Source organism: Suncus etruscus, chromosome 9, assembly GCF_024139225.1.
Source record: "Suncus etruscus isolate mSunEtr1 chromosome 9, mSunEtr1.pri.cur, whole genome shotgun sequence".
Lineage (NCBI taxonomy): Eukaryota > Metazoa > Chordata > Mammalia > Eulipotyphla > Soricidae > Suncus > Suncus etruscus.
Window position 1 is genome coordinate 55682342 of NC_064856.1, and position 24866 is coordinate 55707207.

General features: G+C 41.5%; 1 protein-coding gene and 1 non-coding gene across 2 annotated transcripts in view; one reads left to right on the top strand and one right to left on the bottom strand.

Annotated features, from left to right (window-relative positions):
* DNHD1 (dynein heavy chain domain 1) overlaps positions 1 to 24866 on the top strand; it is a 103397-nt gene that overhangs the window by 25958 nt on the left and 52573 nt on the right. Inside the window, exons 8-13 of the mRNA XM_049780636.1 lie at positions 640 to 796; positions 9270 to 9524; positions 9630 to 9767; positions 9907 to 9949; positions 21901 to 22166; positions 22257 to 22500. Coding sequence (XP_049636593.1) covers positions 640 to 796; positions 9270 to 9524; positions 9630 to 9767; positions 9907 to 9949; positions 21901 to 22166; positions 22257 to 22500 — 1103 coding nt within the window. The remainder of the gene's footprint in view (positions 1 to 639; positions 797 to 9269; positions 9525 to 9629; positions 9768 to 9906; positions 9950 to 21900; positions 22167 to 22256; positions 22501 to 24866) is intronic.
* On the bottom strand, positions 24597 to 24731 carry LOC126019386 (small nucleolar RNA SNORA51). Its single transcript, XR_007499108.1, has one exon. It is a non-coding gene; the product is annotated as a small nucleolar RNA SNORA51 (small nucleolar RNA).

The window sequence follows — 24866 nt, forward strand, 5'->3', positions numbered from 1 at the left end:
TTTTTGGTCATATCTTGCAGTGCTCAGAGATTACTCCTGGCCCTATTTCAAAGATCACTTCTGGTGGTAGTCAGGAAAACCTTAAGCAGACCAGAGAATATAACCAGGGATTGCTGCTTGCACTAATTAATACAAGAAACTTAACACCTGTACTATCTCTACACTTCTCTATCCCTTTTTTGTTAGTTTTTTTTGGGGGGTGTGTGTGTCACACCTGGCGGTGCTCAGGGTTATTGTTGATTCTGTGCTCAAGGTCATTTCTGGCAGTGCTCGTGGGACCATACGGGGATGCTGGGGATCAAACCCAGGCCAGTTGCTTGCAAGGCAATGCCCTATCCGCTGTGCTATCATTCTGGCCCTCCAATTATTATTTTTTGAGGAATTTTAGAAATATGGACTTCTTGAGATGTGTGGCAAGGGAATGAATACTAGAAGTAAGCAATATGGTCAACCTGTAGGGTATGTGAGATCATCTCTTTTGATTTTAAGATTCAATTTTCCATCTATTTCCCTATTCAAGAAAGAAAATTCTGTAGTCTTTTCTTCTAAGTCAGATTTTGGGATCCATTTGACCCACTCTCCTAGCAGAAAGATCACTTGGTATATCACTTGGTATAAACATTTAACATGTGATTTCAGGCTTCTGCAGGAGATGTACTCTGTATCCTGGCTTCCCGTAGATCCACATCGGAGTTATGAGCTGCTGGACCTACAGCGGGCTCTAGCTAAGGAAAACCACAAGGCTCTGCATTTTCTCCATCGATGCCTGTACCTTTGCACATCCATTCTTCAAATGGTAAGATAAACCAGTTTAAATTCTTACTCTATAGTGAGCTTTCAAGAATTACAGTCTATTCTTCCTTAAACCTCTCCCTGAGATATTCTGTATGGCCTGCTGTCTGCAGCAACAATGATGACTCGACCATTGTCCTGCCAAGCATTAACAGCCTGGCTTTGGTGTAAATGGCTCTGCAGTCTTTGCTCTTATGTAATTAAGAGGAAAGAGGCTTAGACACAGTCTTTCAGTCAAGGTTGGTCTGGCCACGTATGGGGAACATGCTTATATTTTTTTATGCCGTGGCATTTGGAATCTGAAAATTGAAAACCTGATATTCATATTACTTGGGTTTACTTCTGAACCTTTTCTGAACCTTTTTTGGGCAGGCAACAGTGACTGGTGGAAACAAAAGTTCTTCCTAGGGGCCGGAGCTATGAAGCTATAGCACTGCAAGTAAAGTGTTTGCCTTGGGGCCGGGAAGGTGGCGCTAGAGGTAAGGTGTCTGCCTTGCAAGCGCTAGCATAGGACGGACAGTGGTTCGATCCCCCAGCGTCCCATATGGTCCCCTCAAGCCAGGGGCTATTTCTGAGCACATAGCCAGGAGTAACCCCTGAGCGTCAAACGGGTGTGGCCCAAACCCCCCCCCCCCAAAAAAAAAAAGTGTTTGCCTTGCACTCAGCAACTCAGGTTCAATCCCTGGCATTCCATATAGTCCCCTGAGCCTGCCAGAAGTAATTTCTGGGTGAAGATCCAGGAGTAACTCCTGAACTCTGTCAGGTGTGGCCCCAAAACAAAACAAAAAAATCAAAAAGAAATTTCCTAATTATGCCTACTTTGAATCTGTGGCACGTATCACCTGCTGAAATCTCTGGGTACCAGTTTTATTGTGTACTTTCTGCCCATGAGTTATCATTATTGTTGTTTGTCAATGATGCTGTGGGTTCATATGGTTCTCTGCTAATCACCACATACAGATTTTCCAGTTCTCAGAAAACCCCACATATTTTATGAAAAACAGATGTGATATGAAGGAAGCATAGCTTGCCTGGCCTGAGCAGGTTCTCATTTCTACAAGTTGCACTAAACTTAATCAGAGGAGGTTAATCATTAGGAACAGAACTGTGAAGTATCAAAGATGGCCTTGACTGCAAGGAATTTCTATTTTCAGGAGAATTCAGTGTCCTCTCCTCTTCCTCTACTCCACTACTCATTCCATTCCCCCCCCCCCTCCTCACCCTGTCCTCTTCTTTATCCTGTGCTCCTCCTTCTCCATCTCCTCTTCCTGTTGTGCTTGTATTCAGGAATCACACCTGGAAGGACTCAAGGAACCAAATGCAATTTCAGGGTTTGAACCCAGGACACCTTGTGCAAGTCAGGGCTTCTACTCCTTGCTATTACTCCAGCCCTCCGTCCCTTCTTCTCCTACTTTTTCTCTTTTGTATCCCTTTAATTCCCCTCCTCCTCTCTTTTCCTCCTACTCCCTCTACATTCTTTGTTTATAGCTGGTAGTATCAGTTGTGCCAGGGATTGAACTCAGGGCCTCACAGCTGAAAACATGTTTTACAACTTGAGCCACATCTCTGTCCTTGGTTCTTTAAATTTTCATGTAGAGTTTAGAATCAGGTTGTTAATTTCCATAAAATAACTATTTGTATATTCTTTTTCTGTCCTGCACTAGATCTATTGGCCAATTTAGAAAATACTTGATATCTTAATAATTTTCTAATGCTTGAACATGGGTTTCTTTATGTATTTTGATTTATTTCCTCTTAGCAAGATTTTATATATTTCCTTTAGAGAACTGGACATATTCAATTAGATGTATGGTTTATTTTTATCAGATATAAATTTATATTTGCCTTTTTCACCATTATAAATGCATTAAAAAACACTGCTTTCGGGGCTGGAGAGATAGCACAGTGGTAGGGCATTTGCCTTGCACATAACTAACCCTAGATAGACACTGGTTCAATTCCCTGCATCCCATATGGTCCCCAGAGATTGCCAGGGGTGATTTCTGAGCCAGAAGTAACCCCTGAGTGCTGCCAGGTGTGATCCAAAAACAAACAAACAAAAAACAAAAAACCCCACTGCTTTCTAATGTTTACTATACAATTAGACAACAATTAATTTATGGGGGGTATAAAACTGAAAATAATGATCAAAACCTTTAAGGGGACAGTTTTTTATTTTTACCATTCAACATTTCTTAAATTTAAAAAATAATAAAAATTAAAAATTCAATATAAGGGCCAGAGCGATGGCACAGGGTGTAAAGTGTCTGCCTTGCGTGTGCTAGGCTAGGACAAACCGCGGTTTGATTCCCCAGCATCCCATATTGTCTCCCAAGTCAGAAGCGACTTCTGAGCACATAGCCAGGAATAACCCCTGAGCGACACCGGGTGTGTCCCAAAAACCAAAAAAAAATTTAAAAATTCAATATAGGGGCCGGAGAAGTAACACAGCTGTAGGGCATTTGCCTTGCATTCAGCTAACCTGGAATGGACCCAGGTTTGATTCCTGGCATCCCATATGGTCCCCCGAGCCTGCCAGGGGCAATTTCTGAGTGCAAAGCCAGGAGTAACCCCTGAGCATCACTAGGTGTGGCCCACAAACCAATCAATCAATCAATAAGCTGCTTTAAAAATTTTAATATAGTTTATATTAAACTTAAAAATAGTACCATAGAAAGAATGAAAATACGTACAAGCAAATACATCACATGGAGGCACTTTCCTTTTGGGGGAGCACACCTAATGGCACTCAGGAGTTACTCCTGGATCTGCACTCAAAAATTATTTCTGGCAAGCTCTGGGGACCATATGAGATGCCACAGATCAAACTTGGGTCTGCCACACACAAGGCATGCCCTACTTGTTTTCTATTGCTCTGGCCTCATGGAGGTACTTCAGTGCTGCTATTGTAATAGGGTAGAACTTGTCCCAGTTGGGGGCCGGAGATATAACACAGCAGTAAGATCTTTGCCTTGCACAGAGCCAACCCAGGACATGGTTCAATTCTCGGCATCCTATGTGGTCTCCTGAACCTCCTAGGAGCAATTTCTGAGCACAGTGCCAGGAGTAAGCCCTTAGCGCTTGTGGGTATGACCCCCCCATCCAAAAAATAAAAGAAAAAGAACTTGTCCCAGTAGGCAATGGCCTCCAAAGAAAGAGGAGAGCAAAGAAAGAGGAGAGCAAGGAGAAAGATCTTGGCATCCCATATGGTCCCCCGAGCCTGGCACCCAAGCCTGCCAGGAGTGATTTCAGAGTGTAGAGCCAGGAGTAACCCCTGAGAACCGTTGGATGTGACCTCCTCCCCCCCAATATGTCTTCCCTATAAGGGATTACTGAATAAAATAAATTTGAAATGTTAATTTCAAATGATAATAAATGTTTTTGATCAATAGTCTATATAAACATTTTTCAGCTAATTTTTATTATAACACCATGATTTATCAAGTTGCTCTTATCATTTGAGGCATTAACTGTTCGATACCAATCACACCACCAGTGTGACTTTTTCTTCACTGGTGTTTCCAATTTCCTACTCACCACCATCGCCTGCCTCCAAGCAAGCACAAACAAATTTACTTCATATTATTGTTTGTTTTAACACAAAGGCAAGTGGAATTAGCAAGACTTAGATCAACACAGGTCAATTTGAAATGGTTGTTATATCTCTCCATGGTGTAACTAAGGTAATTGTCTAAGGACTGAAGTTGGTGCTAGTTGAACCTTCGTTTTCTTGTTTGGTTTTGTTTGGAAGCAACACCCAGGGTTGCTCAGGGTTTACTCCTGGCTTTGCACTCAGGAATTACTTCTAGCAAGTTCTGGGGACTGTATGGGATGATGGTAATGGTGGACAGCCTGCAAGGCAAGCATGCTTTCAGCTGTACTATTGGTATAGCAAAGAGCTAGTTGAGTCTCCTGTGCAACTGTTTAGACTTACTGAGCTTGGTAGATTTCTATGTAACTTTCTCATCAGATTTCCTTTGTGTATCAACTTTTTTTTGTTGCTTTTGTTTTGGGGCTACACCCAATAGTTCTCAGAGCTTACTTATGGCTCTTCTCCCAAAGATTACTCCTAGCAGGGTTTAAGGGACCATATTGGATGTTGGGAATTTAATTTGGGTCTGCTGCCTGCAAAGAAAACACACTATCCATTGTTCTACCTCTCCAGTACCTCCCCATCAGTATTTTTGTTTGTTGTTTTTGCACGATACCAAGTGATACTCAGGGGTCATTCAGGCTACCTTAGCCAGGTAACTCTTGGTTCTGTGCTCAGGGGTCATTTCTGGCAGTGGTTGGGGGACCATATGCAATGCGGTGGATCAAACCTGGTCAGCTGCTTGCAAGACAAACACCCTAACTGCTGTGCTGTCTCACCATCAATGTGCTAACTCACCATCAATTTTTCTTTTATTTAAAAAAATGCATCACGCTCCTTGTTCCTTCCATCTGTCTGTCCTTTGTCCTCCTCTGCCTCTTCCTTCTAGCCTACTTTCTTTCTCCTCCCTTTGCTTTCTTGTCTCACCCATTCTCACTGCCTGTTACTCATCGCTACCCGCTTGACCTAATCTGCCCCATCTTCTGGGTCCCTTCCCTGCCCATTTTTCATTATTTCACCCACATTCTCCCTTTCTCCTCTGATTGTTTCCCACTTGCTCTCCCTTTGCCTTCTTCCTTTTTCTCTCTTTCACGCTGTCCATTTCTCTACCTTGACTCTCTGCCCATTGACATCTTCGTCATTTTCCTTTCTGCCAACTTCCCTCCACCCGCCTTTCCCTGTACTCTCCTGTCCTGGCACCTGTCTGTCTTTCTTGCCACCTGCCGGCTCCCCTCTGTCCACCCTGCCTGCCTCCAAAGGAAAAAAATGCATCACATATTTGACATAGTTGATTGTAATACATTTGTTTCTAGATAAGTGAAAGCCAAGCTATTGAAGAAAGTAGAAAGAAAAACAAAATGGAAGAGAAGAGAAAAAAAAAACTACAGTAGCAAGCTCATTTATGAAAATCATTGTATCACCACTGAAGTCATTAATTTTCTATTTATTATTTTTTCTATTTTTTACTTTGTATTTCTTGTATTTTAATATTTTGTTTATATTTATTGTTGTTGCTATTGTTCTCTATTTGGATATTTTATGCTTTGTTGTTGTTGTTTTGAGTCATACTCAGCATTTCTCCAGGCTTACTCCTGGCTCTGTGTTCAGGGATTACTCCTGGAGAGCTTTGGGGAACATATGGGATGCTGGAGTGTTTTTTTTATGTATTTACTTTTGGGGCCACACATGGCAGCACTCAGGGGTTACTCCTGGCTTTGCATTCAGAAATCACTCCTGGCAGGCAAGGGGAACCCAGGGATCAAACCTAGGTCAGTGATGTGCAAGGCAATTGCCCGACCTTCTGTGCTATCACTTTGGCCTGGGATGCTGGAATGTAACCTAGATTGGCAGCATGCAAGGCAAGCACCCTCCTTTCTGTAATATATGTCTAGTTCTATGAATATTATACATTTTATTCTTCTTTGGTTTCCCTGGAACTATTTTGGTGTCTATAATTTTGGTTTTAGAATCTTGATTGTATTTCTTTTCAAAGATTCCCAAGTAATATAACTCAGTTCTGGGTAATCAAGTAACTGGAATTCAGCAGGAAGGTATTACAAAAAAGAACATATCCACAGCACTGATGTTAGCTCTGGACTCGAGATCCAATCCATAAAGACTGCTAGAAGACGAGTCAGTAATGCAAAAGCAGGGGAGTTTATTACCAGCATGTTCATGCTGCACCTCTCATGCGTGGCAACCACCAGATGAGACTTGCAAGCCCTTTTATAGGGCTACTGGGGCTTCAAGCTAGAGGTAAAACTATAGGTTCTAGTACTTGTTGCACCAGCCAAGTTTAAATTCGTTGGCTAAAATAGTAAAGAGGGGCTTGGGCACCACTGGGCACCTGCGACCTTGGCCTACAGTTTTATAAAGTTTATCGCCTTCCTGCCCCCAGGTATTGCTAGTTTATTTAACTTTCCTGGTACATGCCCTTGAAATTTCTGAAACTGGCTGTCTGGTTCTAGTCCCTCTTTTGTTATGCCGAGCCTGTCATGGCTGCAGTTAATTCTAAACCAAACTTAGTTTTAAACTTATATTCTAACATTGAGGTTTTGTTTTGTTTTGGTTTTGGTTTTAGGATCACACCCCGCAGCACTCAGAGGTTCCTCCTGGCTCTAAGCTCAGAAATCACTCCTGGCAGGCTCAGGGGACCATATGGGATGTCAGGATTTGAACCACCGTCCTTCTGCATGCAAATACTCTACCTCCATGCTATCTCTCCAGCCCCTAACATTGAGGTTTAAGTTTATGATTTTAGGCTTGCCCTGGGTGCCTCCTAAGCTACTGAACAATCTTTTAGGCTTTTTCTTGCTGGAAATCCCCAATAGCAGAGCAGTCAGAATTGCCTTTCCCTTTACAAGGTCAACAGGGTTTGAATTAACTCGCAAGGCAAGCAGTTTATGCCATCTTGGAAGCTTCTGGTATGCTTTTTGAACTGCCAGTACTTGGATGAAATTTCCATTGAGATACCTTCTCATAACAATAAAGGATAAAAGTTATAATGAGCATTGTGGAGGAGGAAGACAGAAGTTTTTTTCAGTTATTTTGTTAGAGCATTTTTTCAATTGAACTAAATCTTGTACTTGTGTAAGCCATACATTTCCTAGTTTTCTCTTACTTGCAGCTAAAACTTATGTAATTCATTTGTAAACCTGCCAACAGATATGGATATGGCTGTTCAACTTACATCTTCCTTCCTTCCTTCCTTCCTTCCTTCCTTCCTTCCTTCCTTCCTTCCTTCCTTCCTTCCTTCCTTCCTTCCTTCCTTCCTTCCTTCCTTCCTTCCTTCCTTCCTTCCTTCCTTCCTTCCTTCCTTCCTTCTTTCCTTCTTTCCTCCCTCCCTTTCACTCCTTCCCAACCCCTTCTTTCCTCCCTCCCTTTCACTCCTTCCCAACCTTCCTTCACTCCCAACCTTCTCTTCCTCCCTCCCTCCCTCCAAACCTTCCCTCCCTCCCTTCCTTCCTTTTCTCTCTTCTTCTCTCCCTTCCTTCCTTCCCTCCCTCCTTTCCTTTTCTCCCTCCCTCCCTTCCTCTTCTCCCTCCCTCCCTTCTTTCCTCCCTCCCTCTCTCCTTTCCTCCCTCCCTCCCTTCTTTCCTCCCTCCCTCTCTCCTTTCCTCCCTCCCTCCTTTCCTCTCTTTCCTCCCTTCCTCCCTCCAGTCCTTCCTTTCCCTTTCCTCCCTCCCTTCCTTCTTTCCTTCCTTCCTTCCTTCCTTCCTTCCTTCCTTCCTTCCTTCCTTCCTTCCTTCCTCCCTTCCTTCCTTCCTTCCTTCCCTCTCTCCCTCTCTCCATTCCTTCCCTCCCTCCCCTTTCTCCCCTCCTCTCCCTCCCCATTCCTCCCTACCTCCCTCCCTCCCTCTCTTCTTTCCTTCCTTCCTTCCTTCCTTCCTTCCTTCCTTCCTTCCTTCCTTCCTTCCTTCCTTCCTTCCTTCCTTCCTTCCTTCCCGAGCCACAGCCAGCAATGCTCAGGGGTTACTCCTTTCTCTGTGCTCAGAAATTACTTGCGACAGGATTGGGGGACCATAGGATGGCTGGAGATTGAACCTTGGTCAACCACATGTAAGATAAATGGCAGCCACTCTACCATCATGCTGATCTTGAACTTACTTTTTGATTTTTGGGTCATACCCGGCAGCGCTCAGGGGTTACTCCTGGCTCTATGCTCAGAAAACACTCCTGGCAGGCTCCGGGGACCACATGGAATGGCGGGATTCGAACCACCATCCTTCTGTGTCTAAGGCAAACACCTTACTGCTGTGCTATCTCTCCGGCCCCTTGAACTTACTTTTTTTTTTTAATTTTTGGGTCATACCTGGTGACCCTCAGGGGTTACTCCTGGCTATGTGCTCAAAAATCGCTCCTGGTTTTGGGGACCATATGGGACGCTGGGGATCAGTCTGAGGTCTGTCCTGGATCAGCCACATGCAAGTCAAATGCCCTACTGCTGTGCTATATTTCTGACCCCAGCCTTTATTCTTAATTTAAAAATTCTCTAAAGAAATCTAAGTGTAGGGCTGGAGTGATAGCACAGTGGGTAGGACATTTGCCTTGTATGCAGCCAACACAGGTTCGATCCCTGGCATTTTATATAGTCCTTTGAGCCTGCCAGGAGCAATTTCTGAGTGCAGAGCCCCCTGAGCACCCCTGGGTGTGCCCCTACCCAAACAACAACAACAACAACAACAACAACAACAACAAAAAGGTATTCTTAGGGTAAAGAATTCTTAGGGTAATCTCCGCTGCAAAACAGCTCCCTGTTTGTATGTCCAGATCTTTAGTCTGAGGTCTCAGGCTTCAAGATCTGAGAATTTACAGCAATGAGTGGCTGGTTTGATCTCTGCTGTCCCCATTACCCTTTAGTGAGTTCTCTATTCTCTGCTGACAGATCCATGAGGATACCTATCAAATGCAGCAGGGCTTACAGCAGCGAGTGCAAAACATCAAGAGGATCAGAAAAGGTCAAGGCTCCATATATCTTCAGAGGGTACAAAAGCAACAGCTGGAACAGAAGCTAAAGATGGTAGAGATCTGGTTACTGCATCAGGGACAACTGGCCCGCTTAGTTGACTACATGATCTCTCAGACCCTTGTATCTATCATAGAGAAGGAGATAAGCTCTTTTGTGGCCAACATCCTACAAGTGAGTTGGTGGGAGGCATAAGGGAACAGACAGTCAAGGTCCAAATGAGTGGAGAATGAATATTGACATTTAGCCTCATGGCTTTTTCTGCCTTCTCTTTTACAGGCCCCAAGACAGACTCCCTTGATTTTAACAAATCTGGTCTTTAATGATTTTGGTCAGCTGTCCCATAAACCCTGTATTGAAAATATAGCCCAACTTCTAACTGGGAGCCTAGAGTATATCAAGACCTCTGTTTTGAAGGTATTCTGGATTAGGCAGAGGGCTGGCTGTAGGAATTTCTGCTTCCTATACTCTTTGTTATCAGATACTCTGTTCTAGAGCCTCACTGTTTTCTATTTCTCCCCCACCTTTTTTTCCCCCCCTATATCTTGGAATTAAGATGCTGCAATCCATAAACCTGAAGACTCCCTGGGATTTTGAAGGTATTTAAAGAAACCTGGATGGGTAGAAATGATGAAAGAAAATTAAGTGCATATTATTATTAGTGTGCTAATAGCCTGACTATAAAGTTAGGCTTTGGATGTAGATAGGGCAGTTCTAATTGGGATTCTGCACAGTTTTATTGGGAAATAACAGATATTTTACTCACTCATGCATGTATTTGTGTGTATGTGCACTTGAGCATCTTGAAAGAGATATATTAAAAGGTGTGAGTGGATAAATTGCCTTTCCTCTGATTATTAAAACTCTTAGTTTTTCTATAATTTCATGACATTTAATTGCATGTGAAACTTCTTTATTAGATTAATTTATACTTGTTTGGAGAGCTATACTTGTTTACTATTTTGTTACACTTCATAGATCTTTTTTATTTTACATACAAATTAGCAGTAGTATTATTGAATTATTTTATTATGACTAGTTATTTGTTTTGAATCTTGACTTATCAAGAAGGAAATAGATCTCTTTCCTTTCAAATACAAATGCTGGGGCTGTAGATGGGTAGGACACCCAGGTTTGATCCTTAGCATCTCATATTGTTTCCAAAGCCCCTCCAAAAGTGATTCCCAAATGTAGAGCTAGGAATAAGCCCTGAGCACTTCTGGGTATGGTCCAAAAGCAAACAAAATACAAATGTTATCATAAAATCATTAAATGCAGGATGTGAGGGTGATCTGGCTATGATACCTGTCCCCCCACTGATTGCCAGGGTTGATTCAGCTGATCTGGCTGGATAGGTGGGTGTCCCCTTCCTCCCTCACCACTCCATGTGCTTCCCTTCCAAAGCTGTGGCTCCATGGAAAAGGATGGCCTTCCTTGAAAAGAGATGGACCATTTTTCAGGAGAGGATATACGAGTAGCTGCATTCCCTTGCTAGAATCTCCAAACAAGCTCTCAAGGTCCATTTGTAGGAGAACATAAGGTAGTCAAGCTTCCAAGACTCCAGGCATATCCAAATGAGGTGCTGCACATGGCAGTCTGCCTTCCTAAAAAAATATATCATTAAATACATTCAGTCATATCTGACATGTGTTTTCCTTTTCCCATTCAACAAGTACATTTTCGTTAAGTTATTACAACCCACAACTTTAATTTTAGGAAAGAATTTTATCAGTACTATGAACAGATTGTTCAGTAGCCTACATTGGCTTCTGATAAGAGCTTTGAGGAAAGCCACAGAGAGATGACTTTGTATGTTACCTTTTTTCTTTTCCCTAGTTGCCTTTAACATAATAATGATGCAATTTTTTCTGCATGTCCACCTGTCTATCTGTCCATCCATATGTCCATCAGTCCATCCACATCCATCCATCCATCTCGCCGTATGTCCATTCATCCATCCATACATCCTTACATACATACATCCATACATTGATACATCCATACATACAATTCTCTCTCTGTTATTATGTGTTTTGGGGCCCACAGCAGTCAGGCTTTGAACTGGTTTCCCTCCTCATCCTTCTCTCTATTTCTCTCTTTCTCTCTCTGAACATTGTGGTTACAAGATTGTTCATAATACGGTTGTTTTTTGTGCATGGTGTAAAAGAGAGGTCTGAGTTCACTTTTTTTTTTTTAATGTAGTTGACCAATTTTCCCAACACCATCTGTTAAAGAGACTTTCCATGCTCCACTTTGTTTTTCTTGCCCCTTTATCAAAGTTTTATTTTTCTTTGGGGGCCACACCTGGTGGTGCTCACCTGGCTCTGTGCTCAGAAATCACTCCTGGTAGGCTCACAGGATCATATGGGGTATCAGGGATTAAACCCAGGTCAGCTGCATGTAAGGCAAGCTGTAATATTGCTCCAGTCCCCATTTATCAAAGACTAATTGATCATATATCTTCAGGGTCAGTTTCAGAATATTCAAGCCTTTTCTTTTGATCTGAGGGTCTGTCTTTATTCTAATACCATGCTGTTTTAATGAGTATTGCTCTATAGTACTGTTTGAAGTTGGAGGAAATTATGTACCTTCTTTTCTCCAAGGATTGCTCTAGCTATTCATGGATGTTTATTATTCCATATGAATTTTAGGAGTGTTTGATTTATTTCTTTGAAAAGTATTAACAGGAGCCTGAGCAATAGCACAGTGATAGGGCATTTATTTGCCTTGCATGTGGCTGACCAGGGACAGAACCAGGTTCGATTCGATCCCTGGCATCCCATTTGGCCTCTAGGGCCTTCCAGAGCAATTTCTGAGCATAGAGCCAGGAGTAACCCCTGAGTACCTCTAGGTGTGGCCCAAAAACAAAAAATGAAGAAAGAAAGGAAGGAAGGAAGGAAGGAAGGAAGGAAGGAAGGAAGGAAGGAAGGAAGGAAGGAAGGAAGGAAGGTATGTAGGAAGGAAGGAAGGAAGGAAGGAAGGAAGGAAGGAAGGAAGGAAAAGGAAGGAAGGAAGGAAGGAAGAAAGGAAGGAAGGAAGGAAGGAAGGAAGGAAGGAAGGAAGGAAGGAAGGGAGGGAAAGAAAGGAGGGAGGGAGGGAGGGAGGGAGGAAAGAAAGAAAGAAAAGAAAGAAAGAAAGAGAGAGAGAGAGAGAGAGAAAGAAAGAAAGAAAGAAAGAAAGAAAGAAAGAAAGAAAGAAAGAAAGAGAGAGAGAGAGAAAGAAAGAAAGGAAAGAAAGAAAGAAAGAAAGAAAGAAAGAAAGAAAGAAAGAAAGAAAGAAAGAAAGAAAGAAAGAAAGAAAGAAGAAAGAAAGAAAGAAAGAAAGAAAGAAAGAGAAAGAAAGAAAGAAAGAAAGAAAGAAAGAAAGAAAGAAAGAAAGAAAGAAAGAAAGAAAGAAAGAAAGAAAGAAAGAAAGAAAGAAAGAAAGAAAGAAAGAGAAAATAGGGGGCCGGAGAGATAGTATGGAGGGTAGGGTATTTGCCTTGCATGCAGACGGATGGTGGTTCGAATCCCAGCATCCCATATGGTCCCCCAAGCCTGCTAGGAGAGATTTTTGAGCATAGAGCCAGGAGTAATCCCTGAGTGCTGCTGGGTGTGACTCAAAAACCAAAAAAAAGAAAGGGAGGGAGGGAGGGAGGGAGGGAGGAAGGGAGGGAGGGAGGAAGGAAGGAAGGAAGGAAGGAAGGAAGGAAGGAGAAAGAAAAGAAAAGAAAAGAAAAGAAAAGAAAAGAAAAGAAAAGAAAAGAAAAGAAAAGAAAAGTGGCCGGAGAAAGGAAAGGAAAGGAGAGGAGAGGAGAGGGGGCGGGGAGGGGGAGGGGGAGGGGGAGGGGGAGGGGAGGGGAGAGGAGATGAGAGGAGAGGAAAGGAAAGGAAAGTGGCCGGCGAGGTGGCGCTAGAGGTAAGATGTCTGCCTTGCAAACGCCAGCCAAGGAAGGACCACGGTTCGATCCCCTGGCATCCCATATGGTCCCCCCAAGCCAGGGGCAATTTCTGAGCGCTTAGCCAGGAGTAACCTCTGAGCATCAAATGGGTGTGGTCCGAAAAACCAAAAAAAAAAAAAAAGAAAAGAAAAATGTTATGGGTAAAAGATAAAAATATATAAAAAGAAAAAAAGTGAAAATGTTATGGACATCCTGATAGGAATTACAGTGGGTGTGTTCCCATTTCCTTGCATCCTTTTTATTTTTTGAAGCAGTGTTTTGTAATTTTCTTTATATAGTGTTTCACCTGTTTAGTTGAATTGACTCCAAGGTACTTGATTTTCTAAGGCACAGTTGTGAATAGGAGGTTTTTTAGTATCTCTTCTTCTCTTTCATTATTTGTATAGAAGCCATAGATTTATGTTTATTAATTTTGTAGACTGTTATTTTACTATGCAAACCTATTGTTTCTAGAAGCTTTTGGTAGACTCCTTAGGATTTTCTAAATATATATCATGTCATCTACAATGAGTGCTTGACTTCTTCCTTTTCTATCTAGATGTTCTTTTTTGTTTGTTTGGTGTTTTTTTGGGTCCCACCCGGCAGTGTTCAGGGGTTACTTCTGGCTCTGTGCTCAGAAATCGCCCCTGGCAGGCTCAGGGGACCATATGATATGCCAGGAATAGAACCACCGTCCGTTGTAGGTCGGCTGTGTGCAAGGCAAACACCCTACTGCTATGCTATCTCTCCGGTCCCTATTTCTAGGAATCTTTTGATTTCCTCTGAACCATTAGTTGTTCAGTAACAAAAATTTCAGTTCTGTTTGAAATTTTCTCATTTTTACTCTCATATTCTTTTGAGTCTTATTGGCTGTAAGTTCCATGGTTTATTTGAATTCTTTGAATATCCTCAACATATCCTCTTTGATAAAGTTCTTATCAGAGAAGCTATATAGTTGGTTGATACTAGTTGTCTTCAGAACTACTATTTTGAGTGGTGGCACTAACGGTAAGGCGTCTGTCTGCCTTGCTCGCTCTAGCCCTCCCATTTGATAAGATTTTTATGTTAGCATCTCTGCTTAGAATTTTTTTTTCTTTTTTGCTTTTTGGGCCACACCTGGTGATGCTCAGGGTTTACTCCTGGCTATGCACTTAGAAATCACTCCTGGATTGGGGAACCGTATGGGATGCCTGGGGATCGAACCAAGGTCCATCCTAGGTTAGACCGTGCAAGGCAAATGTCCTACCACTTGTGCCAATGCTCTGGCCCCTCTGCTTAGAATTTTTAAGTATTGTCTTTGTCTTTGGTGAAACATTTATGCTCATTTAGCTCTGTTGCTTGTCATGTATATATTATATGTATTATACATATATATAAATATAAATATATTGCCACATGCAGTGATGCTCAGGGGATACTTCTTGTTCTGCACTCAATAATTACTCCTGGCACTACTTGGGGGATTATATAGGATGCCAGGTATCAAATCCAGGTAAGTGGTATGCAAGGCTAGTGCTCTACCTACTGTACTATCCAGTCCCATATATGTATATATAATATATCAAAGAAGTCTAATATATATCAAATGTGTATAATATATAAAGTAGACTGCTCTGGTTGATATACTCCAACTTTGTTGTTTTTTCTGTAATAGCTCATTTCCTTTCTTTTTCATTATCCTCTCCAATTATTTTGTTTGTTTTCTTAGTTTTAGACTTTTGAGTCACACTGTGTTGTGCTCAGGGCTTCTGGTTCTGTGCTTCTGTGTAAAAGATCATTTCTGGCAGTACTTGGTGGATCATTATAGTACCAGGGATTGAAGCAAGATCATCTGCATTCAAGGGGTACTATGCCTTATTATTTCTTCAGCCCCTACCTTCTCTAGTTCTGTCATTAAGCTAGCCCTTTGGAGATTTGTTATTTTCTTCAAGAACTTCTGTTTTATTTATTTATTTATTTTTTGGTTTTTGGGCCACACCCAGCGGTGCTCAGGGGTTACTCCTGGCTGTCTGCTCAGAAATAGCTCCTGGCAGGCACGAGGGACCATATTGGACACCGGGATTCGAACCAACTACCTTTGGTTCTGGATCGGCTGCTTGCAAGGCAAACACTGCTGTGCTATCTCTCCAGGCCCTTCTGTTTTATTTTTGCAGTGGTTGCCTGTAGAAAGTTTCTGTTTATACATTTGGGTTAGCTTCTTTCGTTTTCCTGCAGGTGGCACTGTGGCTTTCATGTTGGGATTCTCTTTTGTTTATTTGTCTGTTTGAGTATGGATGTGTAGTGGGGGAAGAGGGGGAAGGGGACGGAAGGGAGGGAGGGACTTAGGGCGGGGAGGAAGCTAGGGTAATGGTGATGAGGAAATTAAAACTTTAATCTGTTTTCCACAGTGGGAGGTTGGAGGGGAACAGCCCAGAGGAAAGGTTCCACACATCCACACTGCTACTCTAATGTCTGTGCTTATTCCAAACTGCTTTTTTGTTCTTAGTTTTATTTATTAACATTTTTTTTTTTTTTTTGGTTTTTGGGTCACACCCAGCAGTGCTCAGGGGTTACTCCTGGCTCTACGCTCAGAAATAGTCCCTGGCAGGCACGGGGGACCATATGGGATGCCGGAATTCGAACCAATGACCTTCTGCATGAAAGGCAAATGCCCCACCTCCATACCCCAGCCTGCCACTATTAACAGGCACATTTATAACATTTATATGGTTGTTAAAGTTTGGGTCTTTATTCATTGTTGTTGAATCCATTACTTGGATATTTAGTTCTGTCCTTCCTTAAAACCACCACTGCACCTGAATCCCCTTGGCCCTGTCCCTGTTATTTCACATCTCTCTTACTCCTCCCCCTCTCAATTTCTTTTCTCTTCCTCACTAAACTAAGAGGCCAAGAGCATTCCAGACAACCCCATTTAAACCATTGCATTCCCTCACGCAGTTATTCTAAATATCACATACAAGTGATATCATCCTATATTTATCCTCCTTCTGACCTCATTTAACATGTTATTTTCCAGTTCTATCCATATTGCAACGAATTGCATGATTCCTTAGAGCATTGTATATATGTATCACATCTTCATGATCCAAGAATAGCCCCTGAGTACCACAGATGTGGTGACCAACACTACCCCCACAAATAAATTTAAAAATTTAAATCATTTTTGTAGTCATGTTTAGCAGAGATTAATGACCAGAGCCAGGAGTGATCCCCTGAGTATCTCCAGGTTTTTCCTTCTCCCCATTCCAGGCTATGTGTGTAAAGGTTTTGTTTTTAAAGGTAAATTGAATCTTTGTGTTTCTAATCAAGCTTTTAAGTATTGGTGAATTTTCTTTTGTTCCACAGATGTTCTATTAATTTAGGGCACTTTTGTGTTGCTAAAATAAGACCAACATCCTGTATTTCCAATTAGGCTGGTGGATCTGTCATCTTTACGAGCTTCCTGTTCAAGATCTTCCTGTTAATTAACCATTTACCTGGTGCAGCCTGTTGTTATCATTCAGCCTCCAGAGCTGGCTCCAGGCCTGAAGCATAATTTGTCCACTTGTTTTGGGGTACAGTTGGAAGAGAGACTATGAGCTCCCTGAATGTTTAGTATACAGGATAGTGACTATTTAAAATGGAGCCGCTCAGCAATTGGCAAGGAGAAATTGAGGCTTCCTTTTTCAGAAATCAGAACTTATTTTTGTTATGTTAAGTTTGAGAACTATATTTGTCATCCAAGTAAAAGAGATGTTTAACTGGGATAAGGGTTCATGTATAAATTTCTTCTCTATTACCTAACCTTACTTAGGGATGTTTTTTAGGTACTACTTGGGTGAGTTGCCAGCTTGGCACATTAATATATTTCTCCTGAACTATTAACCAAAACAATAAAGGAAGAGAGTACAGATGGAAGAAGATTAAGAATCAAGATTTGGATGTCTTAGAGGCACTATGCTATATTTTACGGTGTATAAGACAACTTTTGAAACAAAAAAAGTCAACCGAAAATCGGTGATCGTCTTATACGCCGAGTATATCCTGAAAAATGTTTCATATGCCGCTAAACGAAAATTGTCTGAATATTGCCACAAAACGAATTTTCGAACTCGATCCTGCACCAATCACTGCAAGGCTGCTCGAACCGCCTTAACTCAGCCAATCCAAGCAGGCTTTTGATGCATGCAAATTAGACAATGTTCTGGACCCGAATCTACACTGTAAAAGCCTGCTCAGATTGGCCAGAGTCAGAGAGGAAGTCTATTACAGTATAACCTTTGGACCTTTGCTTGTTGTGATTGGCTCACTGTGGTACATACAGTTGCAGCACAGGAACGTTCTGTCTGAAACAGCGAATATAGGCCTAAACCTATGTTTTAACTACAAAATTAGGGGGTCGTCTTATACACCCAGTCGTCTTATATGCCGGCAAATACGGTAAGTACTAAATATACCACCCCTTTCAGCCTGTTATAGCACAAACAGGTAAAAACAGTTAGCTTCTAGCTTCTTGCTATTGAGGATGGCAAGTAAGAATAACCTGCTAACCACTGGTTGTTTTCAGTGTTAACAGTTCTTTATTTATAGCTCACAGGAGGTAAACAACATGTTTAGAACATTGCTGTTTAGAACATGGACCTCAATTAGCTCCCTTTTAGGGGCTTCTTCAGCAGCAGCTCCTCAGTAGGTTCCCTCAATAGCAGTTTCTTTCTAGTAGCTCTCTCCCTCTATAGCTTTTCTCCTGGGACCACAATTGCCCAAAACTACATGAACTGTGCTTTATAACTCTCTGCCCCTGTTGTCTGATCGTGCCTGATATTAATAATGGTACAAAAACCAATCAATTTGATTTTATACAAAACAATGGATTGTTACTTGTAACACCCAGTTGTTCAATGTAAAGAGGTATCTCCCTCCTTTAGTTCCCCTGTAACAAGTTTAAATAAATAACCAGTTCAATAGTTCAATAGTTTTTTGAATCCCAGCATTATCATCAATTATTGTTTCTCCCGTGCTTTATTTCTTTATATACTACATATGAGTGAGATCATCTGATGTCTGTTTTTCTTCTTTGGCTAATTTTTTGGTTGTTTTTGGGCCATACCCAGTATTACTCATGGGTTACTCCTGGTTCTGAACGCAGGAAATTACTCCTGGAGGTCTTGGTCTTACTCCAAATGGTCTGCCAGAGATTGAATCCAGATCAGCTGCATGCAAGGCAACAGATCAACCTGCTGTTCTAACTTTCTGAATAAAATAAGCCCTCCTTTGGATTATTTTAGCACTAAGCCCTCCAGTTTCCTATGTTGTAGCAAAAGGGAAGATTCCATCACTTCTTTTAGTTGAGTAGTATTCCGCTATGCTTATATACCACAGATTTCATATTCATTTATTTGTCACTAACCACTAACATTGTTTTCAGATCTTGACAGTAGTGTAAATTGTGTTGCAGTTAAAATAGTTGTTCATACATTGTTTTCAAATTAGTGCTTTGACTAGATACCTACAAGTGGAATTACTGGTACAAATGGGTGGTCTTATTTTGAGAAATTTCCATACAGTCTTCCATAAAGACTAAATCAGTCTATTTTACCATCATAGTTGTCAGTACTAGTGAATTGGTCTGAAGCATTGGGTGCCATGAGAATTAAGAAGACAAGACAGATATAAGAGAAAAAAGCATGGGGTTAGGGGGTTCACAGCCTTGTGGACTGAGAGCCCTGACTTTCTGGTACATTCTATACATATTGTCTTAAATCAACAATCATTAGAAGAACAAAGGAAAATATTTATAGGCATTTTGCCTATCAATACTACTCTAACCAGGCTAAGCTTCAAAGGGAACTATGGATTGAGGGGGCAAAGTTGCCACATGATAGATGGGGCAAAAGTCTTCAAAGGAGTCTTATCTGGGAGTGGTAGCAGAAATAAAAGTGGGTGTAGGACCCCCATTAAGGCAGCTTTCCCTCTACTGTATTAAAAATTTTGAATCAGGGCCCAGAGAGATAGCACAGCGGCGTTTGCCTTGCAAGCAGCCGATCCAGGACCAAAGGTGGTTGGTTTGAATCCCAGTGTCCCATATGGTCCCCGTGCCTGCCAGGAGCTATTTCTGAGCAGACAGCCAGGAATAACTCCTGAGCAATGCTGGGTGTGGCCCAAAAACCAAAAAAAAAATTTATTTTTGAATCAACCAAATATTTCAGATAGACTGAATTAGATCACCAGTATTGTATTTATTTATTTGCTTTTTTGTTTGTTTTTTTGGGCCACACCAGGAAGCATTGTGTAAGGCAGATTCCCTACCCCACTGTTCTATTGCTCCAGCTATGTTTTAAATCTTTTGTTGACTTTTTTAGTAAATTTTTATGGTATGAATATTTTATATGCATATTTTATATGCATATGCATATGTTTTTTTGTAAATGGTATATAAATATAATTTCCATTGTACTTATAGGATAATTCTTTGGGTTTTTTTTTTTTTAGGCCATTCTTCTTGTACTCGGGATCTTTTCTAGGCTATATACCTGGGGGTTACTCAATCTCCACAGTACTGGGGGACTATATGGTACAGACCTCTTACAAGCAAATCATGTAGTTAGTCTGTTGAGCTCTATCTCCAGCTCCCGTACTTATAGCATTTTTGGGGAGGATATTTACATCCAGTAATGCTCAGGGCTTACTCTTGGATCTGTGCTCAGAGATCACTCCTGTGGGACTCAGAGGGTATCAGGAATTAAACATGGGTTGGTCATGTGCAAAGCAAACACCCTACCCACTATTCTATTGCTCCATCCCCTGTATTTTGTTTTTTAATGATTTTTTTTCAGTGTCAGAAGCTTTTTAACTTTATATAATACTGGTGGTTTTGTGGGGTTTTTTGCTTTCATTTTCCTTACCAATGGAGTCAAATCCCTGAAGTATTAACCAAAGTCAATTTCATGGAATGTTTTGTTGCCTGTTTTATTCATGTATTTTATGATTTCAGATCTAACATCTAAGATTTTAATCCATTTTGAGTTAATTTTTGTGCATGGTATGAAATAATAACCCTATCTCTTTCTTTCACATGTGGATATCTAGTTTTTCTAGCACCATTTGTTGACAAATTTTCTCTATTTTTTATGCTCTTAACTCCTTATTGTAAATTCTGTCCATAGGGGCCCTGGGGACAAATAAATAAATAAATAAATAAATAAATAAATAAATAATTCTAAGCTTAGTGGCTTAGAATGACTGCATAAACAAGCATAAATCCTCAGGTTGAATCTCTGATTCTGCTATCTACACTGAGAACAATCTTGGTAGGTTGACTGTCTATCTTTTGTTGCTGCAGAATGATTTCTAGTCACAGCACAGCAACTTGTTTAAAATGGACTCACACTGCTAATATATATGTAAGTTCCCCAGTTAGAAAGTGCAATCCTTGGCAAGCACAGATGTAAGCACCCCAGTGAGGACTCCATCCAGAAAGAGCACACAACTTAAAATAGCGTGTGTCTCCTGGCAGGCATCTTGACCTGATGTGTGACCCTCATGCAAGCACAACTAAAATTGCAAGTAAGATAGCCAGTATGTAACTCCCTAGATAGCACAAGTTATTGCTTGTGCAATAGCAACAAAGGAAAGGGAAGGAAGTAAACAAACTTTCTATTAATCTAAGGAACTAAGGCTTTCTTTTTCTTTTTCTTCTTTTTTTCTTTTTTCTTTTTGTTTTGTTTTGTTTTGGTTTTTGGACCACACATGGTGGCACTCAGGGGTTACTTCTGTCTCTGCACTCAGAAATCACACCTGGTAGGCTCCGGGGTCAATATGGGATGCTGGAAATCGAACTCAGGTCAGCCATGTAAAAGGCAAACACCCTACCTGCTATTTTATTGCTCCAGCCCCAGGTTTTTTTTTCTTGACTGTCAGTTCTATTCCATCCCCCCTGTGTTTTACTACAAATAGAAAAGTTGACAATCAGTAATTAGGAAGTGAAAAAGAAAGGCCAGATTCAAGGATGTTTCATACACTAGATAGTGAGGAATGACTTGTGTAAAAGCTTTTCTCACCTCCTCTTTTGTACTACCAATTATAATTTTCAGTCTTCCATTTAAATGTCATTGACTTAGATGATGGAGAAATTTTGATTCAGAATTTAACTGTTGTAGCTAATAGTTTGGCTGTGCCATCCCAATTTTCCAGACAGTATAGCCAGAATACCCAGTTTTCAACTCCTCTAATTTTTTAGCTTTTTTTTTTTTTTTTTTTTTTAGCCATATCTGGTGGTGAACAGGTCTTATTCCTGGCTTATTCCTGTGATCAGATATCACCCTAGTAGGTTCAGGGAACCATATGTGGTGCTGATGATCAAACCTAGATCAGACTTATTATACCAAAATTATTACCTTTCTACTTATATTAACTAAATTCTGTTCTCTCTACCTGAACCAAAATTAGTACAAATTCCTTTCATGAGTCTGTTGTCCTATGTTTGTGATATTGTTACAAGTATATACTTATGCATGAACAAGGGATATATGTGTACTTGTTGTTTATAATATGTGTGTGCATAATCAGGTTAGAGAGATTAGGTATAGGCCTTTGGAGGGCATTCATGGACAAGTATGAAATCGTCCATGACAATTACGGCATATTCCCCATCAGAAGAAGAAGATGAAGAAAACACGAACACGGAATACCCGATATTCAAGTTGCAGAGCCAGCTTAGCCACGCTGCAAGTATCTTCTGTGGGCCAGATATAGGACTTGTGTGTCCCTGGAAAACTCACGCAAATGCTGATACCCTGGAGGTCCGTGGTTACCGGTTACATGGCCAGTATTTGCCTACCAATTTTAACCAGTTGAAAGTTGATCTTGACAACAACCTTCAAATACAGCAGGCATTGAACATACAACAGTTCCTCCTACAGGTAAGAACAGAAGTTGGTTGAGTGGGATAGTATACTCTAGGTCTAACTAAGCTGTCCACTTCTGCACTAAGCACCGTGTTTTTTTTCTAGGATACACTGTGTGAAGTGCAGGAATTCTGCAGGGAATATAGCTGGATGACAGAAATTTATGAGTTCCTGAAAAGCTGGGGACCTCAGCAGCTAGAAACTATGAGAGGTTGCCCTATCAAAAATTATGTGACTCTGGTGAACAATCTCAAGGCTTGGCATACCCGTATCTCAGAAATACCCAGTGAGTTGATCACAAAAGGGAAGTTACTGCTACTGAATTGTCATAATATAAAGACAGACTTTGGTGAGTACTGCTCTCTTTACCACCATTCCTTCTACCTTCCTTATCAATATGGCCCTCATTGGGCCTGGAATTCTCCAGGGACCTTTGATATAGACTGCTCATTGCAATTCAAAAATTTGTTGAAGACTTAGGTTCCAGCTCCTTCTCTTTGTGATAAAAGATGTGTTAATTAGGGGCCAGAGCGGTGGTGCAAATGGGGTAGGGCATCTGCCTTGTACACACTAACCTGGGATGGGCCTTGGTTTGATCCCCTGGAGTCCCATATGGTCCCCCAAGCCAGGAGCAATTTCTGAACACATAGCCAGGAGAAACCCTTGAGCATCACCGGGTGTGGCCCAAAAAGAAAAAAAAATGTGTTAATTAAAGAGTAAAGTGTCTAATTTTCCACAATTCTCTTCCCCCAAAATGAGGTCACATAAAAAATGTGCTCAGAGGGACCGGCGAGGTGGCGCTAGAGGTAAGGTGTCTGCCTTGCAAGCGCTAGCCAAGGAAGGACTGGCAGCGTCCCATATGGTCCCCCCAAGCCAGGGGCAATTTCTGAGTGCTTAGCCAGGAGTAACCCCTGAGCATCAAATGGGTGTGGCCCGAAAAACAAACAAACAAAAAAAACGTGCTCAGAAATGTTCACCTGAATCACCATCTCCATTTTTTTTTTTTAAGGAATTTGAGCAGGGGCCCGGAGAGATAGCACAGCGGCATTTGCCTTGCAAGCAGCCAATCCAGGACCAAAGGTGGTTGGTTCGAATCCCGGTGTCCCATATGGTCCCCCGTGCCTGTCAGGAGTTATTTCTGAGCAGACAGCCAGGAGTAACCCCTGAGCATCGCTGGGTGTGGCCCAAAAACAAAAAACAAAAACAAAACCAAAAAAAAAGAATTTGAGCAGGATGGTATTAGTTCTTTGAAAGTTGTGTGGAATTCACGGGGACAGCACTTTTATATTTACTCATTTTGGGGGGGATCTACACCTGGTGGTGCTCAGGACCTACTCCTGGGTCTTCATTCAGGGATCACTACTGGCAAACCCAGGGGCCCCTATGAGGTGCCAGGGATCAAACATGTTGGGCATGTGCAAGACATACCACTCTACCTGCTGTACTATTGCTCTGGCCCCTGGGAGAGCACTTTAAATTAAAACAAACATGTTTAGTTTGATTCAGACTACCTAAGATACCTGTTGATTTAAATTTCTTATTACAGGTATTGGATGATTTTATTCCAAAGTGTCTTCTGCTCTTTTTCTTTGCTAAGAGTCACTTGGCACCAGAGATGGATTTTAGGCTATGTCATTGTTACCAGCATCTCTTGACTCTAAGTGAGATTTAGGGTATACTAAAGCTTCGTGGATCCCAGAGTTCCTCCCTTTATTGAGTTGGCCCTGCATTGGATCCTGCTGCCACTGTAGATCCATGGAATTTTGTGAATCTTTCATCCATTCTATTTCTTAGTCAAGTCACTAACAACAGCTACTATTGTAGGTTCTCCTGCCTCTGGTCCCAGAATAGCATCCAGAGGCTACAAGCTATCAACTCTCTGCTATCTTTTGTTTTATCTGCCATTTGGAATTTGTTGGAAACTTAGTAACATCAAAATTGACCCCGTTTCTGTTCACAATAACCCCGTGATTCTACTTTACTATGATTGTCTCATATAATTATAAGGATACACTACAAGATGCTATCTAACCAGATACCACATGAAAATGGGATCTCAGCTCAGTCTGCTATTTACTCCTCAGTCCATTTGGTTCTGTCTTCTTGCTACAACCTACTGTGACTAGGTCCAGGCTTAATTGAGCCCCGGGTCTCTGAAAAATTTTAATACATGGTTTTGTTCATCTTTTCTTTTTCTTCCTTCCCTTAAGAAGGATGGCTCATGTTATAGTGTTTATTAGCTAAGTGCCTCCTCTGCCAAGGACCTGGCCTTGGAAAGCCTCATAGTGGTAAAATAAGCCAGTGATTTATTCTCCTAGGAAACATGGAGGCTGTTCTATTTTATCACATAATCATTAAGGTTCATTAGAACTAGTAGCAGTCATTGCTGTGGAGACTAAATTATGCCTACCCCTCAATTGCATGCCTGCCTTTTTTTTAAATTTTTTTTGTCCCCCAATTCACAATACAGACCAGGCAAAGGGACTGTGTTGAGGTGTATATATGGGGTGCATTTACTGTACCTCCTCTTTCTATACAGTCAGTGTAAAGAACACAGCCTGTGATAAGAACTGGGAGGCCTTGGAACCAGCGAGGTGGCGCTAGAGGTAAGGTGTCTGCCTTGCAAGCGCTAGCCAAGGAAGGACCGGCGGTTCTATCCCCCAATGTCCCATATGGTCCCCCCAAGCCAGGGGCAATTTCTGAGCACTTAGCCAG